We start from the raw sequence: 3,822 nt of genomic DNA, 5'->3' as shown, positions 1-3,822 counted from the left end.
ACTGTGTTTTCTCTCTGGTATCAGCAGAGTCCATTATCCACACATTCTGTTCAAAGGAGTAATGGAACTGTTATGGGAAGTGTTCCTCGCCAGGAGCTAAGATTAGGCCATCAACAGCCCGTTGAATGTAAAAACCGAAGGTATCATGTAAACTAATGAGTAACAGATTACTATAACATACTGCCCAAATGATGAATAATAACAAAATAGTGTGATTGCATTTGAACTGTATTCTTAGCTAAGTAGATGCTCCCTTTGATGGAAACTAGAATATAGACAAAGGAAGTTGCAGGTACACCACATATTATCATCTTAAATATATTTTATTTGTTTAAAACTAAGAGAGGGGGTATGTAGTGCATTCGGATGGATCGATTGTATACATGCACAATTCTTTAGAGTGTGTGTGTGATGAGGGAAAGATGAAGAACGTGTATGTGTTTGACCAGTATGAACACTGTTGCTATAAAACACCCATAAATCACAGTAATTCCAGTAAAGATTGTGTTTGAAAAAACAGAGATAGTGACACCGTCCATCATAGTTTTTTCCCCCTTCCATATCATTGTCTTTCAGTATATTCAGTCACATTTCATTTTCTGTCTCCATAGTTTGATGTGTGGTCAAAAAGAAGTTAGACTCTGGGGATGCGTCCCAAATGACACCCTCTTCCCTACATAGTGCCTTACTTTTGACCAGAGCCCCCTGGGCCCTGGTCTATTGTGGTGCTCTATATAGGGAATAGGGTTCCATTGGGATGCATGCAAAGTCTGGTCATGATGACCTCAGCGGTCAGCATTCATCCTGCGTAATTTGGCCGGCAGGTTGTCCTCTGGTCGGCCCCCTCCTGAGGGCAGAGGGGTGTGGATGCGTGCGGAGACGGGGGCTGGGGTGGGGGGCAGCTGCAGGTCTCCAGTGGACTGGGTCATGGGTTCAAAGCCCACCTTCAAGGCCTTGAGCTGCAGCCGATCTGCAGCCTCTGGGTCGGGGGAGGAGCTGAGACGCTGCAACTTGAGAGGCAGGTCTCCGGTACTGCAGGCCTTCTCAGAGTGCTGGGAGCTCAGCATCAGAACCTTCCTCTGTAGGTCCTCCTTCCCAGACGAGCTCATCCTCTGAAGCTTACTGGGCAGCCTGGACTGCCCCGCCCGCTCTTCCCGGTCCGTAGTGTTAATGCAGTCCACAGAGAAGACCCGGGCACGTCGGGCGGCACCGTGGCTCTCGCCCAGCGTGGGGGTGGAGAGGGGTGAAGGCAGGGAGGACTTCTCATCGTGCTCCTTGACACTGTACGGTGGGGTGTTGACCTCGAAAGTGCTGTGGAACTGGGAGTAGTCCACCCTGAAGAATCCCTCCTCCAGAGACATGACGGGCAGGAAGCGGTGGCCCCACAACACCTCATCCTCCGTGTACGACGTCCGCGCCTGACACGTCATACCTGAGAGAGCGGTAGAAAGAGAGAGAGAATTAAAGACGTAAACGGAGAAAAAAATGAAGCAGCAAACAATCACCCCGGTTTATCTAATCCTCTGCTTCCATCCCACTTGTTCTCTCTCTTCCGCTCTCATCATGTGTGGAAACAATTCCGTCTTTTAATTGTTGTCTGACAGCATGAGAAAAGAGCAATTTTCCTGACACAGACCTGCTTTGGCACAGACCTCCCTCACTCCGGCCATAAAGGGGAGATTTAAATACTGATGCGCCCGTAAATCTAGCCGGAAGACCTTTGCTGTTCCTCTGACGGCGTGTAGAAATGGCCACGGCACGGTTACTCATCGAACCATTTCAACTAATAGGTTTGGCTGAGGCTGTCCCTGAGACAAAACAGCCGAGATATTTCATTCACTGTTCACCTCCCTCTGCCTCTGCAGAGTGTGGGGCCATTGGCTCAAATGAGCTAGATGGAAACAGCTGACTAAAGGACATATTGGCTGCAAGTCTTTCTAGGCTTAGAGTCATAGCTAGATACTTCTCTTTTCTATTTTTATATCTAGCTCTGTCTCAATGAAATCTCATCCTACAGCTGTTCTTTTGTATCCATGGCAATCAAAGGTGACTCATCCCTTTGATCAGTGTTGTAAGGCATTTAATGATAATTACCTGTTGTTCATTTCTGCTCAGGCTAATAAGGAATCTCCTAACATCACCTTTACCAGATCCATACCTTGATGCTGCAGTAGCTTTGGGTCCTCGCCTAACATCACTCCTATCAATGGTACTAATAGCCTTATTCATATCAATTAGTTGAATCTAATCTACCATAAACAAAACATGATAATCCTAAGTAAAGAGCAGTAACATTAGAGCAGAAATTGCAGCATCCATGCAACAATAAAAAGAAAACATGTGTAGGACCTGTAGCCGAGGATAGGTTAGTCTGGTATTTCTGTTTGCATGATGTCCTATATGAAAAGGTCCCTATACCAGTGGTTGGTTACATTACATCCTGGTCCTATTTAAAAAGGTCTCTAGGAGTCAGATAATGACCGGAGCATCATCCTGAGCACAGCCTTCTCTGGGTGCCTCATTAATAATTGTATTGGCGACATCGTCCCAAAAGTGACCGTACGTACATATCCCAACCAGAAGCCATGGATTACAGGCAACATCCACACTGAGCTAAAGGATAGAGCTTCCGCATCCAAGGAGCAGCACATTAACCCAGACTCTAATAACAAAATCTCATTACGCCCTCCGACGAACCATTCAACAGGGAAATTGTCAATACAAGACTAAAATCGCATCCTATTACATAGGCTCTGACGCTTGTCGGATGTGACAGGGCTTGCAAACTATCACATATTATGAAGGGAAACTCAAACACGAGCTGCTCAGTGACACGAGCCTACCAGATGCGCTAAATGTCTTCTATGCTCGCTTCGTGGCAAGCAACACTGAACCACACATGAGAGAACCAGCTGTTCTGGAGGACTGTGTGATCAAACTCTCCTTAGCCGATGTGAGAAAGACCTTTAAAGAGGTTAACATTCACAGGGCCAGATGGATTACCAGGAGGCATACTCCGAGAATGCGCTGACCAGCTGGCAAGTGTCTTCACTGACATTTTCGACCTCTCCCTCACTCAGTCTGGAATAGCTACATGTTTCAAGTAGATAACCATAGTTCCTGTGCCCAAAAATACCCAGGTAAACTTTAGAAATTACTATCGCCCCATAGCACTCACATTATACAGATTATATCTGTATCGAGGGCCCTCACTTCATCAATAAGCACTTATGAGCCCTGTATTACTCTATTAAACAGAGCTGGCTGACTGCAGAAAGAGAAACTGATCCTTTCCCTGACATTTGACTGACACTGTCACGCCCTGACCATAGAGAGCCCTCGGTTCTCTATGGTGTTTAGGTCAGAGCGTGACAAGGGGGGTTATCTAGTTTATAGGTTTCTAAGTTGGTGGTTTGTGTGGTTCCCAATTAGAAGCAGCTGGTAATCGTTGCCTCTGATTGGGGATCATATTTAGGTAGGATTTTTCCCTACCTGCATTTGTGGGATATTGTTTTGTGTTTGTGCATCACGTAGTCACGTTTAGTTGTTTGTTTATTGATATATTTTGCTTTGGTTAAGTTTCTCTTTGAATGAAATATGTGGAACTCAACATCCGCTGCACCTTGGTCCACTCATTTCCAAGATCGTGACAGACACAGTAATATCACTACCAAGGGGTTATCACAACCTAAGCCTAAGCTTATACACAAACCTTTGACTATCCTCAACCCAAAGCTGAAATGAATTAAAGTTGCTTTTATATTCCTGCATATAGAATTTGGTGATAATTCGCTCTAATTCTCCCATTGATGGCGGTGCAAC

The 3,822-nt window shown here is 45.6% G+C and overlaps 1 protein-coding gene across 1 annotated transcript in view; it reads right to left on the bottom strand.

The window, feature by feature from the left end:
• Positions 1 to 304: 304 nt before the first annotated feature.
• LOC124016532 (G protein-activated inward rectifier potassium channel 1-like) overlaps positions 305 to 3,822 on the bottom strand; it is a 39,327-nt gene continuing 35,809 nt past the window's right edge. The window contains exon 3 of the mRNA XM_046332116.1: positions 305 to 1,432. Coding sequence (XP_046188072.1) covers positions 786 to 1,432 — 647 coding nt within the window. The 3' untranslated portion in view covers positions 305 to 785. The remainder of the gene's footprint in view (positions 1,433 to 3,822) is intronic.

The sequence above is a fragment of the Oncorhynchus gorbuscha genome, linkage group LG26 (assembly GCF_021184085.1).
Source record: "Oncorhynchus gorbuscha isolate QuinsamMale2020 ecotype Even-year linkage group LG26, OgorEven_v1.0, whole genome shotgun sequence".
Classification (NCBI taxonomy): Eukaryota; Metazoa; Chordata; class Actinopteri; order Salmoniformes; family Salmonidae; genus Oncorhynchus; species Oncorhynchus gorbuscha.
This window is presented reverse-complemented; position numbering and strand designations above follow the sequence as displayed.